The sequence below is a fragment of the Nicotiana attenuata genome, unplaced genomic scaffold (assembly GCF_001879085.1).
Source record: "Nicotiana attenuata strain UT unplaced genomic scaffold, NIATTr2, whole genome shotgun sequence".
In the NCBI taxonomy this organism is placed as follows: Eukaryota; Viridiplantae; Streptophyta; class Magnoliopsida; order Solanales; family Solanaceae; genus Nicotiana; species Nicotiana attenuata.
This window is the reverse complement of record NW_017670768.1, coordinates 347992-372499: the sequence shown is the minus strand read 5'-3', so window position 1 is coordinate 372499 and position 24508 is coordinate 347992. Positions and strand designations below refer to the sequence as shown.

Here is a 24508-nt window from a genome sequence, read left to right as displayed (position 1 = left end):
TACAAAAATTAAAAGGATCCAACATATTATAAATACACAGTAAAACCCATTGACACGATATATTTCTTACGACGAAAGTGTGTCAATTGATCCCTCGAACAAGGATAGCTTCACCGTGTAAGTATGAGTAGACTTTTTGCAATGTGTTATTGAATTATAATTAAGCATATAGTGTTATTTTGTACTTCATGTAGTGACGGAAATAGAATTTTTATCAAAGAAATTCTCAAAAAAAGAAAGAAAGTAAACACACGAAGGAATTAAGGGGATTCAACAACTTATAGTATCGTTTTTATATAGCTTTTAACCTTATATACACAATATGATTTTTCAGTAAATTTCCTACCGTCTCCCTGGCTCTGCCCTTGATACTTATATTAGGATACTAAATTGATAAATAAATTCTTGCACATCTTTTGCTTTTGAATATATACAACTTTAATGTGTATTATGTAATTTTCATGTCTTAATTTATCTTTATTGTTTGTTTTTAAAGTAAAAATAATAAATCATGGGACATACTCTGTGCCTTGAGGATTATCGTCATTTTAAATAAATGTCCAACTCATTGCAATTCGTAGTTTAATATTACATTAACACTATCAGATGTAACATCGAGATTTAGACAAATGGATTAACTCCACAATTAAATTAATATTATAAAATCCTCTCCACTTAAATAATGAGGGAGGGTGGAGTACGCATGAGATCTTTTTTGTTGGAATATGGAATTTGTTTAAGAGTATAAATTCTATGTACAACGTAGAAAAGATTAAACTCCAGGCATTTGCAGATAAATTTCGCTAAATACTTATTCACACCGGGTGTTAACACCAAACTATATTAACTCACTATGGTTAATTAATTTAATTAGATGAGAATGCACGTAATTTACCATGGTTAAATGATTAAAGTCCATATGCAAGACACATGTCATTTATCTATTGGTTTGGTGTAAACACCCGGTGCGGTTAAGTTTTTACCATAAATTTCTGAACAAACATCAATTGATAGCCCTAAAGATATACTCCTATCTGTTCCAGTTTATGTGAACATATTTTTTTTGTCCGTTCCAAAAAGAATGATCCCTTTCTAAATTTGTAATAATTTTGCTTAAACTTACAATTCTACCCTTAATGAGAAGATTTTATAACCACACAAATACTCTGATCTCCTTTTTGACTTGTTTAGGACCACAAATTCCAAAAGTCTTCATTTTTTCTTAAACTTCGTGCCCAGTCAAACAGGTTCACATAAATTAGAACTGAGGAAGTAAAGAGTAATTTTATATAACAATTAAATGTATTAATATTAATAAAAATATTTATGTTTTCCATCTATATAATTTAAATATTTTAATGTTTAGGTTGAGATCTTCACATGATTTCCCTCTAGGTCCACATGCTAGATAGTCATTATCCTGACAACCCAACCTCGTGTCATATAATAAGGTAGTAGATCTCAAATGATATTTGACAAATTAAGAAGAAATATATGGTGATAAGGTTAGTGATTAATTTGATTATCTCAAAGGTGTAGCTTTACGAGACATTTTCCTTTATAGTATTTTCAAGAATATTAAACTATTTAGTTGAATATTTAAGTAGTGCTAACTACTCCCACTATTAGCCTATATTAAAATAAAAATATTTATTAGATACATTTCTTGTATTTTTTTCTCAAAGGAGCTACCATCGCATTTCTTAGGTGAATTGAAAATTTAAATTTATGGGATCATATTTAGGGGTTTATCAAAAAAAAAAAAGATGAAATTGAAAAAAGAGCTACAAATAATAAAAAAATAAATAAATAAAATTAAGATGCACCTGACGTGGCGGTGCGCGTAAAACATTAGCCGCCACAAGATTAAGTTTTTATTTTTAGGAGAGTAATGGACAGATACGGATCCAGGATTTGAAGGTGATGGGGTACATGAGCGAACTGCTCAACCAGTGCCCCCCTCGGACTTTTGATTTTAAGGGTTTCAAGCAAAATATATGATCATCATAACATATATATACAATTATAAATGCAAAAAGAATTATCGAAATTAATGGGGTCCGGTGACCCCAATTCTCGAAGCATAGGTTCGCATGACATGAACAAGAACAGGGATAAGGGAATCCGCAAAGTTGAAGTGTGTAAATGATTTTTTTTTTTTTTTTGTAAAAATATTTAGTATGAAATTTATGTATTTTTCCTACTTCTCACTTAGAGGGTGTTTGGCTAAGCTTATAAGCTGGTCAAACTGGCTTATAAGCACTTTTTGGCTTATCTACGCGTTTGGTAAAATTAAAAGTGCTTATAAGTTAAGTGCTTATAAACAAAAAATAAGCCAAAAGCCATAAGTTGGTCTCCCCCAACTTATCAAATTTCAGCTTATAAGCTAACCACTTGACTCAATTGAGCCTCTAACTTGTGAATAGTTGCCTCTTGCCTTTCTATCTGCAATTGTTTTTCATTATTTTGTTTCAGAAGGCACTTTAACATATCCTTGATCTCCTTCAGGTCTGCATCCCCAGGTTCTTTGTTCCTGTTAACTTCACAAGAAAAGGTAGAACCATCATAGTAAGGGGTTGGGGAAAGATAAGAAATATAAGCACAACCATAAAAGTGATCATTTTTACCACCACACACATCACACACATTCCACAAATAAAATTGAGTTGGTGCACATAACTCGCTCTCGGGAACATTTTGAAAATTTTGCCACTGGTGGTTTCCTTCACAATATGTATGGAGATCAATAGTAGAATTATCTGCACCTAAATTCCCATAATTCCAAGATGTCATGTTTCTCAAATCAACAGTTATAAAAAAATACAAAAAAAAAAGTTCAAACTTGAACCCTAGCAATATATACAACTACAATTACACCGTTAGTTCCCCGACAACGGCGCCAAAATTTGATCACTCCCAACTATGCCTTATAAAAAGGACTAAGCGGTCGTTGCAAATATAATCCGGTTTACAAGTCCGGAGTCGAATCCCACAGAGAACTAAGGCTTAGCAACAGTTGTTCACTATCACCAAGAATACAAGCTTGAACAATTCCTAACTTATAGATATTAAGATTTTTGTGTTTAACTAACTAACTAACAAATTAAAATAATAAATTAACACTAAAGATACTACAGGTTGGAGAAAAGATTAAGGAGGTCTAGAGTTATGATTTTCCCAATTGTCGGAATCCTTCCTGCTATGTCTTCTATAATTTCACCTAAGTATTCTCTACCGACCACGAGCACTCTGCGTGTTGCAATTCTCTCCTGAGTAATTATGACAATTTACTAGACATACTCTCCTGAGTTACGCTAGCTGACTTTAATTACAACTCACTTAGATCGCACCCAAGGTTTCGTTATCCCTAATCCAACCTTTAAACCCTTGGTTATTGATTCCTCACATACGTCGGGAGTGATGTTGTTCAACAACTACCTAAATATGCACTCTCTCCCGAGTAATACATATTAAATAGGCACGGCTAATTGAGGGCCCTTCAATCAACCACAAGAATAATATAGTTGAACAAATAGAGAAAATACTATGGCTCAATTATATAAAAACATTACAAGAATTTATCCTTCAAAAGGTTCCATCAAAACCCTAGATAACAAATTAGATATTCATAATAGTATGTAAAACTACAATACTAAAAGTCATAACCAACAATAAAAAATAGGAAGAGGAAGGAAAAACTCGTAGAAGAATTCCCCGCCTTGATCTTATTGTGTCTCTGCCTCTTTAGGTCGAATCTGTGTCAAAAATATGTCCAACCTTCTCAAAATACCGTTTTTCCATGTATATATACCAAGTAGGGTTGGGCCCAAATAATTATACCTTCTCCAATGTGAAAAAGGACAAGTTTTCAGGCCTGGACTAGCGCGGGCGCGCTAGTAACCGCGCATATTAACAAGTGCACTGCCTCAGTCTGCGACCAGGTCCGAGATCGCGGTTTCGACCGTATTTTTTACCCTGTTCCGTTTGGAATTTGGAAAAACGTAAAACATGAAAGTTGTATCCCTTTGAGTTAGCTTTCCAACTATATATTGTGGAACCCAAATGGAGTTCTGAGCAAAGAGTTATGTGTATTTTACTAGAAAGTGCGCAATATGCCTACTCGATTCTTCGTTTGTTCTAACTATCATCCGTTGACCCCCGAACACGATCCCGGCTTAATTCCTTGAGCTTTTACTCAGACTTCAAAGCACCAAATCACTTGAATTCATTCCAAACATTTACATAGCTCGGAATCACTCCTACAAGGCATAAAACACACAATTAGTGCAAGACACTAGCGGTTAAAGCTCAAACTCAATTAAAATGCAGTAAATTTGAGTGTAATAGGCGACTAAAATACGCAATTATAGCCTATCATCACCTATACTAAAATAAAAATATTTCTTAGATATATTTTTTGTATTTTTTAAAGGAGTTACAATCGCCTTTACCGGATGAATTCAAGATTTAAATTTATGGGATAATATGTAGGAGTCTATCACAGAAAAAGATGAAATTGAAAAAAGAGTTATAAATTAATAAAGAAATAAATAAAATAAAATTAAGATGCATCTGATGTGGTGGTGTGTGTAAAACATCGGCCGCCACAAGACTAATTCTTCACCTTTAGGAGAGTAATGGACAGAGGAGGACCTAGGAATTGAAGGTGACAGGAACACGTGAGAGGTTCACTGTATTTGTCAAAGAATCCAAAGCCCTCCAAACATTAATTGTTTATTAAAACTTTGCCAAACAAATTAAACAAAGAATTGCTTAAATTTTAAAACAATTAAGTGAAAAACTTTATACATTTTAAATAGCATCATGTCCTAGATCTTGTTATAGTTAAAAAAAACTTTAGCCAAGCTTCCACTAATGGTACTCGAGGGATTAATTGATTAACTGTAAAATTGACTAAAAAGGACTTTGCTATTCACATAATCTAAATTGGGGAAAATACAATAGCATTTCAAGTATATCTTATAATTAAGGTCAACGCATTTTAAGCTATATATGGTTTTCATAAGTTAAATTACGATTGGTACAGTATAAAAAATCTTTTAGCTGTACATATTCCTCCCTGGAACAATAGGATGTGTTTTTTTTGACACAATTAATAATTTACTTCATTTTCAAATAGACCTTGCACTAACTTCTTTAGGAGTTATTACTTCCTTAGTAATACGACACATGTACTTTTTACCTAATATATAACGCAACAAAGTTGCCTAATTTCAAGAACAAACGGAAATTAAATACCAAATGTATTAGGTGAACTATAAATTTTGAACTTTTAGGACTAATAACATTATTTCTTGACTTCAAGGACCAAGAAGCGTGACAACCTAGAACAATATATCGGCTAGAAAAAATATATAGTGCATCTGTTTCAGCTATTTATATAAAGATTCTATAAAAATATGGGTTTGTTATATTAATAACCGACTAGATTCAATGCTTGCTTTTTCTAGCCTGTATATACAAATTATACTTTAATTATACATATATACATTAATTGCACGCGCGCGCGCATATATATAAAAACTTTTTTCTTTATTATCCTATACTAACTTTCTTATTGGATCATAGGTAGAACTGAAAAAAAAAAAAAAAAAAGTAGAACTGTCAAAGCGAATTGACCCATTTCAGTCCAATAAAATGGAATAGATTATGTAAAATGTTATGATATGTAAAATCATAAGTTTTAGAATTCACAAATACAACAAATTTGAGATCCTAAAATATTAAAAAAAAATAATGTTTTTTTATTAAATTATGCCGAATTAAATTATGTCAAATAAATTGAAACGACGACGAATGGTAGCCACTGATATCAGTTCAGTGAACTTTCCAGCTTTCCGTGAGCAGCTGCAAACCATTTCTTCATTTCTTCTGATGACTTTAGTTTACAAAAATCTTCTTTCCAAAAGTATATTGTTTCCCAATTCTTCAAATATTTCTTGCTGGAGAAAACCAATTTTAGAAAGAGGAGCTGGAAAAAGACTGCAAATTGTGAATTCCCAAAATAAGAAGAAATGTTTGAGGTGCAATACTCTTTATCAAGACAAAGATAATTCCCCTATTGCCTGCTCTTTCCACGGCCACACTAATGGTAGTTATCCTCTCTCAATTCTTGATTTTGCTGCTTAATTCCTGTGTTTTATTTTCTCTATATAAAGAATATGTGATAAGAGTTAATGTTTCTTGGTAGGAAATAAAAATGGTTAGAAATAACTGAATAATAAGTACTTTTCCGGTTCCGGAAAGGTTTTGGAGTGAATTAACTTAGTTCCATTGTCAAAAATTTAAGTTGTAAGAGTTGACCAAAGTTTGACTTTCGCGTAAATGACTTCGGATTGGTGATTTGATGGCATGATTTTGCCTTTTGTCTGAAGGAATCATTTTATCCCTTATAATAGGGCACATAAAGTAATAGCTCAAAATAATCCTTTCAAATTAGTGTTGCCTTCATGACATCTAGAGGATGAGATTGTAAAAAGGCAGCTCGGTGCACTAAGCTCCCTCTATATGCGCGGTCGGGGAAGAGTCAGACCACAGGGGTCTATTGTACGCAGCCTTATTCTGCATTCTGTAAGAGGCTGTTTCCATGGCTCAGACTATGACCTCGTGGTCACATGGCAGCAATTTTACTAGTTACGCCAAGGTTCCCCTTCTGAGGATGGGATTGTCCTTTGGAACTATTCCACACCATTAGCATGATTATTGAATCTTCGTCCCTTGTTTTTGTGTCGCATATATGTCTCTTATCAGAAGTTTCTTGTTACCAATTAGGTGGTCGTTTCACTTTATTTTATTTTTCTTCTCAAAATGGAAAAGGTTACCTGGTTAGCTATGTTGCTCGAGCTCTTCAAAAATGTTGTATCATGTGTGTCGGATCCTCCAACGTTTAAAAAAATTGGAGGATTCGACATAGGTGCGGCAGTATTTTAGAGGGTCCAAGCAGCATAGCTGGTTATGGCTCTGCATATTTATGAGGAAATTGAGCAGCATAATAAGTCCTAATTAAGGTGTTGGAGTAAAGAAGTTTTTAGTCTGTCGCATTGATTTTGCTAATACTTCTTCAAAGTATATATTTTAAAGAATCAATGAACCTCGCTCGCCTCAGTAAGAAGCTCATCTTATCCCCCTTTTGCCTCTTTCATTTGAAAATGGAATAAGTGAAATTAAAGTGTTAAGTAGATGAATTTGGAATATAGAAAAAAAGGGATTAGAGAAGAATTATGAGGCTGAGTGTTCCAGCAACTACTCCTAGTATTCAGATATTTCTTTGTACATTAGAGAAGAAAACTGGAAATGTGTGTGAAGAAGAAAGAGGAAGAGGAGATAGATAGAGAGAAAAGATTTAGGGCCAAATAGGAGGATGAGTGTTACACCATGACGGGGGCTGGGCGTACAAGGACGGGTCAAAGAAAAGGACCGACAGGCTTCTATAGGCTGGCAAGCTTATGAAGAAAGGACCCACATGACACATTTGATGAATCTCATACTGGAATAGGATAGGAAAATGAAGAGTTTCATAGGAAGTAACAGAAGTTCACATGGTACGCGTGCTATTGGATTCGATGATGGCGTAGACCAACGGACAAATCCATGAGGTCTGTTGGACCAAAGCAGAAAATATGTGTGATGGACTTGGGCAGTGACAATGGGAATTTCCAGAGATAGTCCGCCGTGCATTTGGATATCTAAAATTGCCACTGTCTGAATTTTGTTTTAGTCTGGAGCTATGTATGCAGTTTCCAAATATTCTTATAGCAATAGGTTTAGATAAATAGCAGTGATTGAGTTACCACAAAAGCCTTTTATCAAGATCACTGACTCTGGTCCTTATCGCCATAGGCGAAACCAAGATTTGAACCTTATGGGTTCGGAATTCTAAACCGTTTATGTTGCTGAGTTCCAAATTAACAATTTATACATATTTAATGGATATCTTAAGACAAATACAAGGTTGGACAACAGTAACTGGGTTCGGCCGAACCCGCAAGACCTATGCTAGCTCCGCCTCTGTTATCGCACATGATGTAATTGATTCTTTGAATATCTTCCTTTAACTAGACCTTTTGCCTTAATCCTACTGCGGTTGCTTTACATTTGCTATTTCACTGCTGAATCACTTAGTCTAAGATTAAAAAAAAATCCAATATTTTGAAGGCACTTCTCAGTGAGTCATTTGCTTTTGAACATTGCAGGAGAGAAAGGACTATTTTCTCTGGCTCCGCCTCACCAAGGAATCGATGGAGAATGGAGCGATGGATCTGGAGTAATCGTCTATAAGTGGAACGACAAGGATAAGAGGCCAAATACTGGAAGAAAAAACTGGAAAAAGAGATGGAGCTGTTGTTCTGAGTATGATGAAAATGCTCCACCTTGTAGGCAAGGATGGCATGTCTCATATGATGATGGTTTCACATTATACTAGTCATATGTGATCACTTCTAATTTAGCTATATTATATGTTCAATTGGCCTTATTTAGCCGAGGGTCTATCGGAAACAGTTTCTCTGCCCTTTTAGAGTAAGGGTAAGGCTGCGTACATCCTACCCTCCCCAAACCCCACTTGTAAGATTACACTGGGTTGTTGTTGTTATATGTTCAATTGCCCGGGGAATGCGATGACATACATAAAATCTTGTACAAATAACTCAAAATAGCAATAAGAGACACATTTACTTTGAGTTAAAGTGTTTATTTGATCACTAGCTAAGTCAGAATGTCTATCTGAAACTACAATAGTATCAAAAGCGAACTATTTTTCTTATTAATTGCAAGTTGATAGTGCGTTCAAGCGACCAACTAGGATTGTGGTGGAGTGCTAAGTACTCCTTCATCCTTAACCAGTGGTCTCGGTTTCGAGCCCTGGGTATGGAGTCGCCTTTGTTAAGGAGCATTTTACCCCGCAATGTTGGATTTCCCGGCGCGAATCCGGATTTGGTCGGGTCCCAATGCTAGTACCGGACACCAGGTAGGAAACCAAAAATAATCAACTTCAAGCTGCAATGATACGTCCTATACATGATATGATTGATTAATGACGATTCTCAACTACATTTTTAAGATCTCAAANTCGTGGGATGATGATATGGTATTCATACGGTGGAATCTGGGATCAGGTTCAGTGATTCGTGTGCTATACGGAGTCGGAGACTGGGAGTTCTCATGTTCCGGCTATGCAGTGGTTGTAAACCGTGTGTATCGATACCGTTAGCAGCCTGAGCGGATCTTTCCGCGTTGGTATGTTAGATTTTGGATATGATGTTGAGATGTAGACTGGTTGTCTCAGTGTTGGGTTATTCGAGACTACGAATCAACTTTGGTCGGTCAATTAAATTCAAAAAAAAAAAATTGCAAAAAAACCCGACCAAAGTTGGTCGGTATTTTAATTATGTAATCAAAAGATTCACCATCTGGGAATCGAACCGGGGTGTGTACTGTGGCAGGATACTATTCTACCACTAGACCATTGGTGCATTTTGTTTTAAGATGTCTTTTTTATTTATTTATACTCTTTAATTGTATTTTCGCACGAAAATAACCGACCAAAGTTGGTCGGTTTTATTAAAAATAAAATTACCGACCAAAGTTGGTCGGTTTTTTTAATATTAATTTTTATATATTTTAATTGCAAAAACCGACCAAAGTTGGTCGATTTCTTGAAAAATAAATTTAGCGGGACTCAAAAATAGTTTCCCGCACTTTTGCGCCAAAGAAAACCGACCAAAGTTGGTCGGTTTCGTAAAAAAAATTAAAAATTAAAATATTTTAAAAAACTGATCAACTTTGGTTGATTTTTGGCCGGTTTTTTGACGGACCAAAGTTTGTCGGTTTTTGCCGAATTTCTAGTAGTGATATAGCATATAATTAATTGTCTCACAACTATTTATTTAAACTATTTCAAAGCTCACAATCATATTTATAAATTAATATATTTTCACAAAAGTTAGGTTTTGGTTGATGGACTAGTGCGGTCCCTCTGCTTCTTAGTGTGTCTTCCACTATCAAAAAAAGCAAAATAAAGTCACTATAAGGACAACTACAAATAATAGAATCAACTATACCATTCACACAAAACCCAAGAATGGAAGCTCCAATTTTCACAAAACTCATATATTTCTTCACTATTTTTCTTACGTTTTTATTTATAATCACATCTGTAACAGGCCAATCACCATGCAATGGTACAATAGCTGAGTGTAACGAAGAGTTGGAGATATTAATGGAGTCTGATATTAGTAGAAGATTTCTTGAAGAAAGAAAAAAATATATTTCTCCTGGAGCTTTGAAAAGAGATCAACCGGTTTGTAACGGCGGCGGTGGCGGCGAACCGTATTCCCGAAGCTGCCTTCCGCCGCCGTCGAATCCGTATAATAGAGGTTGTTCTAAGTATTATCGTTGTAGAGGTGATCAATGATATATGAAAAAAGGGTGATTCTGAATTTTATGTTTGTTTCTTCTTTCTACTTATGATGTTGTGTTCATGTGGTTGTGATTTGTGGATGAAATTGTTTCTTTCAATGCTAGCTATTGATGTTAATTTTTTTATATTTATAACTATGACGTCCGGATTAGCTTGCACGACCTAGCTATTAATATTAATGTTGATATTTCTTTATGTACTTATTTACACTTGCCAGTAATTTCATTGGATAACAACAAGGAATCTAGGAATTTTTTGCAGAATTTATTTTTGATAGATTTTGTAGTTTTGGAAAACTTCAAGGAGATTTGACATCCGCTTCTTTTCTCTAGTAAGTTATTTGGAACGATAAAGACGTTAATGATAATTTTATACTTCAAACGAGTTCTTTTTTGTACATATGAAGAACTTAGTACATAATTATATTTCTGTTGTTTATTAATGCTAATACATTATCCCGAGAGGGAGGAAGCTCAATAAAACCGCAATTTATCAAGGACGATGGGGAAAAGATAGATTTAATAAGGGAGAAAGTCTAGAAAAGATCATAATTTGGTGAAAAGAGATTAGCAAGAACTATTGACTTAACTTTGTGTCAGAATTATGGGAAAGGAAGAAACAGAGGAAGAACAAAATTTCCATGCCACTAAGAGTCTATTTGGCTTAGCTGATTTAGAGTAGCTGATAAACATTAGGTGCTGAAAAGCACTTTTAAGTGTTGAAGCTGATTTAAAAAATAAGCAGTTACGTGTTTGGATAAAAGTGCTGAAATTAATAATATGCAACTAAAGAACCAGGTATACGAAGAGTTTTGTTTTAAAAAGAAGTATTCTAGGGATAGAATAGTAAATATTTTGGTCAAACTTAAAGTGCTTATAAGCTGAAATTTGATAAGTTGGGGGAGACCAACTTATGACTTTTGGCTTATTTTTGGCTTATAAGCACTTAACTTATAAGCACTTTTAATTTTACCAAACGCGTAGATAAGCCAAAAAGTTCTTATAAACCAGTTTGACTAGCTTATAAGCTTAGCCAAACACCCTCTAAGGTATTTAATATATTTCAACAGCATATCAAGCTTGTTGAAACTCATTTTGGATACTTAGAATAAGAATGATCCACGTCTCCCAGCAAAGATAAAACATTATCATGTTGGTCTAAATATAACAGATGGATCCCTATCTTCTTTACTGTAATGTCTTCAAACCCCACTTCTATCGTTTCCCCGCCTTTGATCATCTGGCCATCAAAAAGGTTTATTTAAGTAAGATATGTAATGTACACATGACACTTCTCCATAAGTACGATATGTAATGGTCCCAATATATAAGTCTTTTTATGGGCAATACTAATCCACAAGCATGGATAAGGGGTTGCATCCAAAGTGTCGGTAACAAACCAGAGAACCATTCCTAAGAAGTTATACTCATTATTATGTGTCGGCATAGTCAAACACATAGATGAAGTTGTTACTTGATTCCTGCACCATTCTGGAATCTCATTGCATTCGAGACAAATTTTAATAGCATCCTGCATCGGACAAAGACTCAAGATCACTAATATGAGAGAGAGAGAGAGAGAGAGAGAGACTAACCTTATTCAGAAGTCTAATAATATGTTGATCTTTTTCAGATAGAAATGATAGAGCAGGTGCACTAAAGAAGCCTTCATTGAATTTGTTCTGCAGAGAACTACAATTAATCATGTTGATCGACCATATAGAAGGGAGGTTGTCCAACTCTATAATCTTGACCAATTTTTGGCAATTCTCAAGTTCAATAATCGCAAGATTCTCTAAATTTGATACTGACGGGAGTGTTTGAAGATTCTCACAGTCATTCAAACATAACTCTTCCAATAATTGTAACTTAGAAAAATCAAAGGGTAGACAACAGAAACTGTTGCCACTCAAATCTAAATATTCTAAGGAGGATAAGCTCCCAATATTCCTAGGAATATCAGCCTCGGACAAATTACAGTATATAAGCCTCAATACGGTCACAAAAGTTGACAAGGAATATTGTATCTGATGGACTCCTCTTCCAGAAATACTCCTTTTGGCCTCTAACTTTCGACCTCCCACTCCCAATGCTTCAAGATTTCTTAGCATTTCAACAGATCTAGGCAATTGTTTTATACCCGTATCAACTGCAGAAAGAAATCTTAGACTTTTCATATCTCCAAGGTTATCTGGCAGTGTTTTTATTGATGAGCAGTCACTAATGCTCAAGTAATTAACGGATATTAGCTGGCATATGCTGCTTGGAAGATCCGTAAGTTTTTCGCAACCAGATATATATAGTTCAATTAGTCTGGACAAATTTCCTATTGATGGATGGATCTCCGTCAGACCTGAGCATTCATAGAGATACAAAGTCTCAAGACTCATTGAACCATTCAAGTTTGGAGTGCTTCTGAGTTGCTTGCAATGAGAGAGATCCAGTTTCTTCAAACTTCTACAACACTAAAAGTAAACCAAATATAGTTTCAATTAACATTTTCTTTCACTTAGTGGCAAAGAGTACACATGAAATTGTAATAGTGTGTAACAAACCTGCAAATTCAATTGAAATTCTTGGATATCACTCCCCCGCATATCTAGAACTACAAGATTCACAGCTGGAAAATTTGATGGTATACATTTTAAAGGACATCTTTTCCAAGACAACCATCTGAGCTCCTTGGATAACAGCTCAAAATCTCCACTAATATGTAACTCATCCATTATAAGAACCCTAAGGCTTTTCATTTTCTTAAATGCTTTGGTGCTCAAGTTCAGTCCCTCAAATGCTAGTTGATTTACCTTCAGTACTTCTACCTTTTTGGACCCCTGTAGTTTGGAGAAAGATTAGTATCTTAAGACCATCTTAAGTCCCAGAAATTAAGAGGGAAAAATGCTTTATACCAATTCAAGGTCAAACAAAGAGGTTACACCATATGTATCAAGCAGTGTTATCAAAGGCGAAAAGCGCAAAAAACCTCTAAGGTCTGTTGGGCTTTAAGCGCAAATAAAGCGTGGGCTTTAATGAAAAAAGGCGCAACTGGAGGAAAAGTAAAAATATGTATCTGTAGTCTGTTGGACTTTAAGCCATTGGGCTTTAAAGTAGAAGAAGTGTGAATTGGAAATGGAGGGAAATAAAATGGAGGGAAAAATGAAAATTTGAAGAAGTGAACTTTTGTCTTGCACTTTGTCCCTCATTGGTGAGGAACAGTCACATTTGTGTGCTTATATATAGAATCACTTCTTAAAGCTCTTAAAAGGAGTTGAAGAGAATGAACCCTCGCGCCGTCGTCGTCGCTCGCTCGGCTTCGGCTTCGGCTTCGGATTTGTCAATCGATCGATAAGATTTTTTTTTTGGACAAAATTTATTTAATTATTAATAATTAATTAAATGCCAAATCACTGCTGAAAATACGCCAGAACCCTGCTGAAGATTCAGAGGGACTCTCTGGCCGCGGTTCTGCCGTAACCGCGGTAGAACCGCGGCAGGCAGATTCAGAGAGCCTCTCTGACCGCGGTTCTGCCGTAACCGCGGTAGAACCGCGGCAGGCAGCGTATTCTTCTGAAAAGGTACCTTTTCCAGACACCTCTTCTGATAATTGCCTATAAATTCTGAGGCAAGGCTCCATTTTCTAAACACGAAAAACACTTCAGAACTTCTTTCTTTTTGAATATACTGCATCCTAATTCGCAGTCTCTCTCTCTCCAATTCGTAAGTGTGATTTTGCTCCGTTCTTTGAGTTCCTTGGGATCCCGGAGTTTGTATTGCCACTGTTGCAGAAAGGTTTATTCCGTTTTATCCTGGGAGGATTTAATCCATTACCTTGGCAACTTGTGAGGGGGTTAAAATTCCTTAAGGACACACAAGAAACTTGTGGACTCGGAATATTTCTGATTCTCTACTATTTTCCAGCTTTCTTTAATTCTTCTAACAATTTTTTTTCCTGATTTTGTGTTTTAACACAGTAACGCTCACAAGCTTAAGGAATTTTATACTAACGTTTCTGTGTTGAAACATATATTAAACTGTTATTCACATTTGTATACTGTTTTGGAGACTAAAGCCTTCGTGCTTTCTACTCCAATAATTGTTCTATCCGGTTTAAAGTATATAAAAACTTTACCGGAATAATAAACGTACGGGTTTGAAGTATATAAAAACTTCACCACTGTTACGTGTTGTATGGTTGGTTTGGTATTCAGTTTGAAGATATCAAAACTTCACTGATTTAACAAAGTTCTGTTGTGTTTCCAACTCTATAGAAAAGATGACGAACGAAAACCAAACTAATGGAAATATTGTGGGAATGGGAGCTACTGTTACGAGTGCTGCTGCCTCGTCAAGCCGTTCTACTCCTGCTCATGCTATGGCACCAGCAGAAAAACCCGGAAAGTTTTCCGGTATTGACTTCAAACGTTGGCAAATGAAGATGCTCTTCTATCTTACTACGTTGAGTTTGCAACGTTTCATCAAGGAGGATCCTCCGGTCTTGGCAGAAAGTACTCCGGATGATGAACGACTTGTTGTAACTGAAGCATGGAAACATTCTGATTTCTTGTGCAAAAACTACATTTTGAGTTGTTTGGAAGATGACTTGTACAATGTCTATAGCGTCATGGAAACTTCAAAAGCATTATGGAATGCGCTTGAGAAGAAGTACAAGACTGAGGATGCCGGACTTAAGAAGTTCGTGGCTGCTAGATTTTTGGATTTCAAGATGATTGACACTAGGTCGGTCATAACTCAAGTCCAAGAATTACAAGTCATTGTGCATGACCTCCTTGCTGAAGGTATGACCCGAATCAATAAGTTTATTAATAAGATTTATCTTATTATTAATTTTGAATCTATTGCTGAAGGTATGGTCATAAATGAGGTCTTTCAAGTTGCCGCTATCATTGAGAAATTACCTCCGTTGTGGAAAGATTTTATGAACTATCTAAAACACAAGCGGAAGGAGATGAAACTTGAAGACTTGATTGTGCGTTTGAGGATAGAAGAAGACAACAAAAATGCTGAAAAGAAGTCACGTGGGAACTCGACAATAATGGGGGCTAACATTGTTGAGGAGGCGCCACAAACCAAGAAGAGAAAGAAGGCTTCTGGACCAAATAACTACCCAAGCAAGAAGAAGTTCAAGGGTAATTGCCACAACTGTGGAAAATCTGGGCATAAGGTCGTGGATTGTCGTGCACCAAAGAATGATAAGAAGAAGAATCAAGCTAACATGGTTGAAAAAGCTGAAGAAATGGAGGACTTGTGTGCCATGTTGTCTGAATGCAACTTGGTAGGAAATCCTAAAGAATGGTGGATAGATTCTGGAGCCACCCGCCATGTTTGTGCTAACAAGGAGTTATTTTCTTCTTATGCCCCGCAGGACCCGACGAGACAATTTTTATGGGGAATTCGTCTACAGCCAAAATTGAAGGAGTTGGCAAGATTGCGTTGAAGATGACGTCGGGAAAAATAGTGACTCTAAACCACGTTCTCCATGTTCCAGAAATTCGCAAGAATCTTGTGTCGACTTTACTTCTTGTCAAGAATGGATTCAAATGTATTTTTGTTTCCAATAGTGTTGTACTAAGTAAGAATGATATGTATGTAGGAAAAGGTTACCTGAATGAGGGCCTTTTTAAACTAAATGTAATAGCAGTTTCTATCAATAAAGTGAATGCTTCTTCTTACTTACTTGAGTCAAACACTTTATGGCATTCGCGTTTTTTTTAGAAGTATTGCCAAAATTTGATTGCATTAATTCCAAATGTCCAATATGTGTGGAATCAAAGTATGCTAAGCATCCTTATAAGTCCGTTGAAAGGAATTCAAGTCCTTTAGACTTAATTCACACAGATCTTTGTGACATGAAGTCAACACCATCTCGCGGTGGAAAAAAGTATTTTATTACTTTTATTGACGATAGCACGAGATATTGCTATGTTTATTTACTTAATAGTAAAGACGAGGCAATTGATGCTTTCAAGCAATACAAGAATGAAGTTGAAACACAACTAAACAAAAAGATCAAAATGATAAGAAGTGATAGGGGTGGCGAATATGAATCTCCTTTTGAAGAAATATGTTTGGAAAATGGCATTATTCACCAAACAACTGCCCCTTACTCTCCACAATCTAACGGAATTGCGGAGAGAAAGAATCGAACATTGAAGGAGATGATGAATGCATTGCTGATAAGTTCTGGCTTACCACAAAACTTGTGGGGGGAAGCTATACTTACAGCTAACCGAATAATCAACCGTGTACCTCATAGTAAAACACAGTCCATTCCTTATGAAAAGTGGAAAGGAAGGAAGCCCAGCTTGATATACTTCAAAGTGTGGGGGTGTCTAGCTAAGGTACAAGTTCCTAAACCTAAAAGGGTTAAGATAGGTCCAAAAACGGTTGATTGTGTATTTATTGGATATGTAACCAATAGCAAGGCATATCGTTTTCTGGTTCATAAGTCAGAAAATCCGGAGATTCACGTTAATACGATAATAGAATCAGATAATGCTGAATTCTTTGAAACTATTTATCCGTATAAAAAGGAAAGTGAAGTGACATACCAAAAGTCAAAACGACCTCGGGAGGAAATAATAGATGGTATGCCTAATGAGGAAAATCCGAGAAGAAGTAAACGTCAACGGACATCTACTTCATTCGGTCCAGATTTTTTGACTTTTCTGTTAGAAAATGAACCTCGTACCTTCAAGGAAGCAATGTCTTCATCAGAAGCACAATATTGGAAAGAAGCAGTCAATAGTGAATAGAATCCATATTGAGCAACCATACATGGGAATTGGTTGACCTTCCTCCCGGTAATAAAACATTGGGTTCTAAATGGATTTTCAAGAAGAAAATGAAAGACGATGGTACTATTGACAAATACAAGGCAAGAGTTTTTGTCAAAGGATTTAGACAGCGAGAATGTCTTGACTATTTTGACACATACTCGCCGGTAACAAGAATTACATCCATTCGGATGCTAATAGCGTTAGCCGCCTTGTATGATCTTCAAATCCATCAAATGGATGTAAAAACAGCCTTCTTAAATGGTGATTTAGAGGAAGAAATCTACATGGACCAACCTAAAGGGTTTGTGGTTCCGGGAAAAGAAAAGAAGGTGTGTCGTCTTGTTAAGTCTCTTTATGGACTAAAACAAGCACCCAAGCAATGGCATGCGAAATTTGACCAAACAATGTTGTCAAATGGCTTTAAGATTAATGAATGTGATAAATGTGTTTACATTAAGAACGTTCCAAATCATATAGTCATTGTTTGCTTATATGTTGATATGTTAATAATGAGCAAAGACATTGCCGACATTCAAGCTACTAAGCGCATGCTTGCTAGTAAGTTTGATATGAAAGGCTTAGGAGTTGCCGATGTAATTCTAGGAATTAAAATCAAGAGGACTCCTCAGGGTCTAGCTTTGTCTCAATCACATTACGTGAAAATGGTACTTGAAAAATTCAAACATTTGGAATTTAGAAGTACAAGAACTCCAATTGACTTAAATCATCATCTTATAAAGAATAAAGGTGAAAGTACGTCTCAATTGGAGTATGCTCGTGTGTTGGGAAGCTTAATGTACATCATGAATTGTACACGACCTGATATAGCTTGTGCGATAAGTAAACTTAGTCGATTCACAAGTAATTCCAACAAACATCACTGGGTAGCAATGAAACGAGTTCTGGGATATTTGGAATATACCCAAGACTACGCTTTGCACTACAATAAATATCCTGCGGTTATCGAAGGATATAGTGATGCAAATTGGATAACCGGATCAACAAAAACAAAGTCCACAAGTGGATATGTTTTTACTGTTGGTGGAGGAGCAGTATCTTGGAAGTCTTCCAAACAAACGTGCATCGCTCGCTTTACAATGGAATCAGAATTTATAGCTTTGGATAAAGCTGGTGAAGAAGCTGAATGGCTTCGAAATTTCTTAGAAGACATTCCGTTCTGTCCAAAACCTTTGGCTCCTATTTGCATACATTGCGATAGTGAGGCTGCAATAGGACGGGCATGGAGCGTTATGTATAACGGAAAGTCTCGTCATATACGACGAAGACATAACACCGTTAGACAACTACTTTCTAGTGGAATTATCACTATTGATTATGTAAGATCAAAGGATAATATGACGGATCCGCTTACAAAAGCCTTAACTAGAGAGGGAGTTGAGAAATCATCTAAGGGAATGGGTCTATGGCCGAGGACAAGTCAACATGGCGGTAACTCTACCTAGAATTTTGGATGTTCCGAGATCTAGGTTCAAGGAGCTCAAATAAAGTTGTGATTGACCGTTTCAACATTGTCAAAGTAAAATCTTTGGTCCCTTCTCGTGATGAAGACAATGTTCAGTAACAAGGATAGAACTTTACACGTTCTTTAATGATTACCTAAGTTTGATGTGGTAGTTATCAAATAGTGTCAATCTAAAGGATTACACGTTTAGGAATCACCTATGTAAGTGTGAAGTGGAAGCCGCTTCAATGAGAATTTTGTAAGGCCAATTCTCTACGCACTTATGAGACCAGGCGGTGTTCATGGCTGAAACGAACACAACAATGAGAACTAAAAGACGATTAAGGGTTGATTGTGTGACATATGGTTGTCTAGGTATACACTAAAGTTCGACGGTTCAAAGATATCAAATCTACCGATTGACCGAGTATATCCGACATATGTTCACTACGGAAAGTTCAAAGGGAAACCTACTTATCCAGATGCAATTAATCCTTACTTGCAAATCACACAGCTTTCATCTACGATCTTTCTTGATACAGCCATTCCCATTCATGTGGGGGATTGTTGGACTTTAAGCCATTGGGCTTTAAAGTAGAAGAAGTGTGAATTGGAAATGGAGGGAAATAAAATGGAGGGAAAAATGAAAATTTGAAGAAGTGAACTTTTGTCTTGCACTTTGTCCCTCATTGGTGAGGGACAATCACATTTGTGTGCTTATATATAGAATCACTTCTTAAAGCTCTTAAAAGGAGTTGAAGAGAATGAACCCTCGCGCCGTCGTCGTCGCTCGCTCGGCTCGGCTTCGGCTTTGGCTTTGGCTTTGGATTTGGATTTGGAGACAAAATTTATTTAATTATTTAATAATTAATTAAATGCCAAATCACTGCTGAAAATACGCCAGAACCCTGCTGAAGATTCAGAGGGACTCTCTGGTTCTGCCGTAACCGCGGTAGAACCGCGGCAGGCAGATTCAGAGAGCCTCTCTGACCGCGGTTCTGCCGTAACCGCGGCAGGCAGCGTATTCTTCTGAAAAGGTACCTTTTCCAGACACCTCTTCTGATAATTGCCTATAAATTCTGAGGCAAGGCTCCATTTTCTACACACGAAAAACACTCCAGAACTTCTTTCTTTTCGAATATACTGCATCCTAATTCGCAGTCTCTCTCTCTCCAATTCGTAAGTGTGATTTTGCTCCGTTCTTTGAGTTCGTTGGGATCCTGCAGTTTGTATTGCCACTGTTGCAGGAAGGTTTATTCCGTTTATCCTGGGAGGATATAGTCCATTACCTTGGCAACTTGTGAGGGGGTTAAAATTCCTTAAGGACACACAAGAAACTTGTGGACTCGAAATATTTCTGATTCTCTACTATTTTCCAGATTTCTTTAATTCTTCTAACAGTTTTTTTCTGATTTTGTGTTTTAACACAGTAACGCTCACATAGTCTAAGACTAATAATTATAAGCATGAATAACAAATATACGGTGAAAGAAATTGAAAAAGAATTACGATAAAGTGAAATATCAATTGTTTAATGGTGCCTTTTCAGGATTACACTCATTGGCAAGTAAAAGTATGCCTAAGAGCCTTGATGCGATACTAAAGCGCCCACAAAGCGAGGCAAAGCGCTCAACCTGTTTTGAACCTCGCTTCAGGGCTTAAGCGCGCTTTAAGCACGCCTTTGACAACACTGGTATCAAGAAAAATGAACTTAAACATTAGAGGATGTAAAAAAAAAAAGAATGTAAAATTGTTCAAAAACTAAGATGAGAGTCTTTCAAAAACCAATTTAGCAGCAGTCAATAAGTTCACACGATAATATCAATGGAAAAAACAAAGATAAACAAAGAGAACAAATTGCATCCAGAAACCTGACATTAGTACTATTAAATATTAGATTTTAAAGAACAACTAGAAAAATACTTACTAACCAGAGACGAAGCACAAAATGAATTCACTTCTTATGATGACAATATAAATTATAAGCAATAAGCAATTAAATTGAAAAAAATAATATTATAACCAAGATAAATGATAAAAGATTTACTGACTTTATTTCCTTGTAGAACATCACGGACTTCTTGAGGGATGAATAATCTACTCCGTTTTCCAGGGTCTCGAGCTGATTCCATGCGAACGACTTCTCTTCCCATATCTCGCACTAAATCATGCATCTCCAAAATATTCCAAGATCTTTGGAGCAAGTGTTTTTGGACTAATGTTGCAATTGCACTTTTAGCATGAAAGCCACATGCATTTACCATTTCAGTAACTTCATGCTCATAAAACCCATGGAAGGCGCATGCAATATCGAGGAAAACAGTCTGTGTTTCATCATCAAGTCCATCAAAGCTTATCTTGAGAATCTTTTGGATATCACAATGAGGAATTGATTTTAGTTTTTAGAATTCATATCCCCATTCTTCTATAGAACTTCCTTGTAAATGTGACCCCAATGTCACAAGAGCTAATGGTAGCCTACCTGAATATCTGATTATGTCTCGTGCCAAATTAACATAATCTTCTGGTGGAAAATGACTATCAAAAGCATGCCAACAAAAAAGTAACATAGCTTCATTGTCATTTAATAGTTTGGCCTCATATCTCTCTTTTTCTCCAAACCGACATAGCAATCGCTTGTCTCGGGTGGTAGTGATTATTAAACTACCCGAACCAAACCAACTTCTTTCTCGTGTTAAGGATTCTAATTGGTTTATGTGGTCCACGTCATCAAGAACAATTAGAACCTTCTTTGGCTCGAGTCTTGCTTTGATTAGATTGATGCCTTGAGCGACACTGCCAACTTTGATGTACTTATTTTTGAGTACTTGTTGAAGAAGTTTCTCTTGTAGCTTGACAAGACCAAATTCTTCAGCTTCTGATCTAACATCCAAAAGAAAGCAACTACTGTCGAAGAGTCGAAACATTTGATTGTAGACAGCTTTTGCTAGAGTTGTTTTCCCTATGCCACCAACTCCGTGAATACCAATCATGCGAACTCCATCTTCACATTCATTTTGCAATAACAACTCTATATCTTTGACACGAGAATCTACTCCTACTGGGTGCCAAGCAACATCTAGAGGTGTCTGGTTAACCTCTTGTAGGACTTGCTGTATAATTTTTTCAATAAACTTTGATTCATGCCTACAAAATTTTTAGCAAAAACAAAAAATTAAAAGAAATACTACTCCGGTAAATAAAACTTTGATATTTGAAAATATTTGACGGACAAATCAAAATCGATAGCCAAGACATAACCCAGTGGGATGAATCTAAGCAACAAAACAGATAACTTACGGCGTCATATAGTATACTTTAAGAAATAATTTAAGTTATATATATTGATAGTGTAAATATTTCGATACTGTCAATGTATAGAACTTAAACTCTTTTGAACAGTTAGTATCACATCCTATAAACAATTGAACAAATAACAAATGAAACCATATAGTTGAATCAAGAAAATGTACCCGTCAGCAACATTTTGCAAATCCCATCCAGATAAATTTGCAGCTTCAGTAAGTGCAGCTCTCCATTTCTCCACCCTTTGAGCTCCAAATGGTCGTTCCTTGTGTTTAGCCAAATATTCACCAAATAACCCAGTTTGCTTTCCCACTTCAGAAGGATCAACATCATAGAAAATAGGCAAAACCATCTGCTTTAGTTTCTCTTTGCATTCAAGAATTTTAACTAGTTCATTTAGACACCAACTAGAGGAAGCATAATTTCTTGAGAAAACAATAATGGAAATTCTTGACCCTTCAATTGCTTTCTCTAGTTTACTTGAAATCACGTCACCCTTTCTCAATTCTTCATCGTCAATGAAGATATTAACTCCAACATCACACAATTTGGAAAAAAGATGACCAGTGAATGTTTTTCGGGTGTCTTCACCTCTAAAACTCAGGAATACATCATAAGAGAAGTGAGAAGATGTAGATGATTCTCCTCGAACTAATTGAGTATCCATTTGATGAATTAAGGGTTGATGAGAATGAAAGAACTAAGGGATGATTTTTTAGTAAATCTTTAGACCGAAAACACAGAATCTAAACCATGGCCGTCCCCTACCCAATAATAAAGTTCACATCTCACTTTCTATCTCCTCCATATTCCTTCCTCCTCCACTTCTTCATTTTTGTGTCTCACACAACTAGGTAAAATGGCTTGTAGTAGCCTGTCTTTAATTTTTATCCACTAATTATAATGCTCAGCAAAAATAGCCACTACTAATAGGGAAAAGACTATTTTACCCTTCCTTCATATGCCAAAAGGCCCAAAATCCTTGTTTTTTCATTCAGAAGAGGGAAATTTGAGAGAGGGGCAAGTTCCCGTGTTCTCTGCTACTATATGATCCTCGCATGCAAACGAGCTTCAGTTAATCTTTCTCCTTCTTCATCTTCTCTGTCATCTTCTTTGAATCGATCGATCTAACTGGTAATTTTTTTTGTTTTATGCATTTTTGTTTTTCTATATGTGTAATCGCGTTCAATGCCCTGTCAAGTATGTGTGAAATTTCAAAAATGATCATTATAAGTTGATTCAGTGTCGGAGAAGTAGCGTATTTTTGTGATGCTGTTATTCAGAAATTTTTGGTGTTGAAATGTGTAATGTGTTTGTGGTTGATTCAATATATTTGATTATGTAAGGACATTTCATAAAAATAGTCGTAGAAAATCATAAGCTTACTGTGTTTCTGAATTTTTAGTTAACTGTGTTCATGAAAGATAAGGATCAAACGACATTAACTTTTGAAGTTGGAACTCAAAGTTAAGGACTGAGTGTCCTTAACTTTTGAACTTGAAACTTGAAGTTAAGGACTAAGTGTCCTTAACTTTGGAAGTTGAAAGTTGAAGTTCAGGATCAAGTGTCCTTAACTTTTCAACTTGAAACTATAAGTTAATGACTGCCTGTCCTTAACTTTTTAACTTGAAACTTGAAGTTAACGACCTAATGTCCTTACCTTTTGAACTTGAAACTATAAGTTAAGGCCTGTCTATTCTTACCTCTTTAACTTGTAAATCTAAGTTAAGGACTAAGTGTCCTTTACTTTTGAACTTGGAATTCAAAGTTAAGGACTGCATGTCCTTAACTTTTAAACTTGAAACTTGAAGTTAAGGACCAAGTGTCCTTAACTTTTGAACTACAAATTTGAAGTTCAGGACCTATTGTCCTTAACTTTTCAACTTTAAACTTTAAGTTAAGGACTGCTTGTCCTTAACTTTTTTACGTGAAACTTGAAGTTAAGGACCAAGTCCCTCCAACTAACTATAAGTCCTAATCTTTGTTTTCTTTTTCCTTCTTTGTAGTGTGATAATGGAAGGAGATCGTGTGTTCAAGTTTGATGATTGGCGTAATTTTATGGTGTATTGGAAAGGAGATTTACAGTATAAGGAAATAATTAAAAGTTTTTTGTCAAACAGGCAGTGGAAGAAGTTGAGGGATGGTATTTTAGGCAACTTCTTCTGATTACAAAGTGTGAAGTTCTGTGGTAAACTTATTCACTGTATATTGCTTTCAGAAATTGTTAATAATGACCCTGATTCGATGACATTCAAGGTATTTGACCGTGAAATTAAGTTTACACGTGACGCATTTCATCTATTTACTGGTTTGAAGTGTTATTCCTCGCTGGACATCAATGGTTTACATGAGAAAGAGAATAGGCTTTCGAAAGTCTATTTCCCTGGAAAGGATAGAATTGAGTTGGGTGATTTGTTTAATTTTATTTCTAGTCACCCACATGGTACAGCTTCGTCATTTGTAGGCAGCGATGATGATGCTGTGAAGTTGGCAACAATTTATTTTGTTG

The 24508-nt window shown here is 35.8% G+C and overlaps 2 protein-coding genes and 1 pseudogene across 2 annotated transcripts; 2 read left to right on the top strand and 1 right to left on the bottom strand.

Moving 5' to 3' along the window:
- The first annotated feature begins 5802 nt into the window (after window positions 1–5802).
- Window positions 5803–8699, top strand: LOC109243154. Its single transcript, XM_019410058.1, has 2 exons — window positions 5803–6112; window positions 8214–8699. Exons 1-2 carry the CDS (start codon window positions 5818–5820, stop codon window positions 8441–8443), a joined length of 525 nt encoding a protein of 174 aa, XP_019265603.1. The 5' UTR covers window positions 5803–5817; the 3' UTR covers window positions 8444–8699.
- A 1346-nt stretch (window positions 8700–10045) lies between these two features.
- LOC109243148 (protein RALF-like 32) lies at window positions 10046–10625 on the top strand. The gene has a single exon (XM_019410049.1). It carries the CDS (start codon window positions 10100–10102, stop codon window positions 10430–10432), a length of 333 nt encoding a protein of 110 aa, XP_019265594.1. The 5' UTR covers window positions 10046–10099; the 3' UTR covers window positions 10433–10625.
- Window positions 10626–11511: 886 nt separating this feature from the next.
- On the bottom strand, window positions 11512–22824 carry LOC109243153 (annotated as a pseudogene).
- Window positions 22825–24508: the final 1684 nt, after the last annotated feature.

Excerpts from the sequence above, each read along its gene's own strand:
- LOC109243148 (XM_019410049.1), top strand. The coding sequence starts at position 10,100 with ATGGAAGCTCCAATTTTCACAAAACTCATATATTTCTTCACTATTTTT.
- LOC109243154 (XM_019410058.1), top strand. The coding sequence starts at position 5,818 with ATGGTAGCCACTGATATCAGTTCAGTGAACTTTCCAGCTTTCCGTGAG. Across the intron at positions 6,113-8,213 it reads TTTCCACGGCCACACTAATG|GAGAGAAAGGACTATTTTCT; the intron begins GTAGTTATCCTC and ends TGAACATTGCAG.